Source organism: Echinops telfairi, unplaced genomic scaffold (assembly GCF_000313985.2).
Source record: "Echinops telfairi isolate 266 unplaced genomic scaffold, ASM31398v2 ScPeMD7_4;HRSCAF=17, whole genome shotgun sequence".
Taxonomy (NCBI): domain Eukaryota; kingdom Metazoa; phylum Chordata; class Mammalia; order Afrosoricida; family Tenrecidae; genus Echinops; species Echinops telfairi.
Genome location: NW_022103900.1, coordinates 9,252,616 through 9,254,602, shown reverse-complemented (window position 1 = coordinate 9,254,602; position 1,987 = coordinate 9,252,616). Strand labels below are relative to the sequence as shown.

Sequence of the window (1,987 nt, the reverse complement as noted above, 5' to 3'; positions counted from 1 at the left end):
TATTACATATGAAATATAACCAATACTATATTATAGAAAGTAATAAGAATATATATACAGATACTGACCAAGCAGCTTTAACAATTTGAGTATTTACTTCATATTTGCTTCACTCTTTTTATTTAAGAAGAAAGCATATATGCATGCATTCTTCCTTTTCCTATTTCCTCCTCTCTCTTCCAAATATAAACCATTCTCAAGTTTAGCATTCACCATTCCCACTACTATTTGCCATTTTCTGTGAAACTATCCTTTAGCATCTCATATATTCCTTGAGGAAAAAAATAAACTAAGTGTTTTGTTCCATTTAATTTAAGCAAACGAATCTGAATTAAAATATATATAGGCATATTTATATGTGAGTGGTTAGCAATCACTAGTAGAGTAGACAGGATGGAAATCAACTTTACTGATGCTTTTGTATTTTGTTTTGTTTTTCTATTTATTTTCCTGTCATATAGCTTTCCAGTGTAATATAATCCATTATCATCACCCCATAAAAATAAAATAGTGTTTGTCAAATGGATGATTTTAAAACTGTGAGTAATATTCATTTTCATGAGAACAAACTACCTTTACAAAGAAAGGTATTCATTGGGATATTTGGAATAATGCAGATGCCTCTCCCGTTCAAGCAAATGTGCATAATCAAAGAGTGATTTTTATTTTCCTTTACTGATCACATCTATTTTAGACTGTGTACGGAAGTTCAAGTGCTGTCAGATAAGCATAGAAGAAGGCAAAGGGAAACTCTGGTGGAACCTGAGAAAAACGTGCTACAAAATCGTGGAGCACAACTGGTTTGAAACCTGCATTGTCTTCATGATCCTCCTCAGCAGTGGGGCACTGGTAGGTGATGGGGACGTACCTTTCTCCTCAAGGAGCCTCATAGTACTCTTGTAAAATAAGCAAGGTGCTTGTGGGGATGGTAGACATTTATATTTGATGTGTTTAGGCAATATGTTTGATATGTGAGAGGCTCAGTAAAAAGCAACTTTTATTTCTCTAGTGTGGGCCTCAGATCAACTCAAACTCATTTTTGTTTCATATAATATTTAGAGAAGTCTATTTCTAGCTTTCAGTTAGTCCTCAAAAGCAGCTCCTATGAGTCTGATTAAGCAGGCACAATATGGGATTATCAGCTGAACAGCACGGCATAAACGTCATGAAACCCATCCAGGTCGCACTGATGTGCGAATGCACTGCATATGCTAGTGTCTACTAAGTTAAGTGTGGATGGGTAGGAAAGAAAAGCATTCAAATTCAATTTGTCTTTAATTTGATTCAAATGGATGGTCAATCCGGTTGAAAAGCTGAATAATTATAATGAAAATGGCGTGACTTGTCTCCCCATGTGGTGGCTGTAGTTTTCTTATTTTCAATTAGTCACTTGAGAGTTTGGGAGATTCATTTCATTAGGAGAATTGGGAAATTGGATCTGGAGGCTGTAAGTCCATTTCTGATATAACCAAGAATCCTGCAGCCTGCCTTGGGCCCTCCCTTCGAGTGCCAAGTGTAAAGGGAAGTGTGATGTCTCATCAGTACAGCACCTCGGATGTGTTTAGCTCTAAGCAAAGCTCTCTACAACACACTGCTGTCTACGCTGGCTTCCCAGGAGCTTCCTGCTTCAGCTACAAACAACCTGAGGGTCTTTAGTGAGCCATGGTCACAAGCCCAGAACCCCTTGCTGAGAGAGAGAGAAAGAGAGAGAGAGAGAGAGAGAAAGAGAGAGAGAGAACCATTTTGTCCTTCTATAGACAAACAGGTAATGTTGAACATTTCTTAAAAGGGACTCCTAAAAATTAGTTCTCCCAAGTTTTCCCAGGAGCTCTGCATAATAACGGCAGAGGTGCTTCCCCGCCTGTGTATACACACATTGAGAGAAGGAGAAGAGGAAGGAAAGACAGACACGTGAAGACAGAGAGACACAGAGGGCGATCATCCTTGCCCCAGGTTTAGGGGTCCAAGGGTTTAGGGGTAGTGGTTA

General features: G+C 38.7%; 1 protein-coding gene across 1 annotated transcript in view; it reads left to right on the top strand.

Annotated features, from left to right (window-relative positions):
• SCN2A (sodium voltage-gated channel alpha subunit 2) overlaps window positions 1–1,987 on the top strand; it is a 160,688-nt gene that overhangs the window by 140,709 nt on the left and 17,992 nt on the right. The window contains exon 18 of the mRNA XM_045298020.1: window positions 655–849. Coding sequence (XP_045153955.1) covers window positions 655–849 — 195 coding nt within the window. The remainder of the gene's footprint in view (window positions 1–654; window positions 850–1,987) is intronic.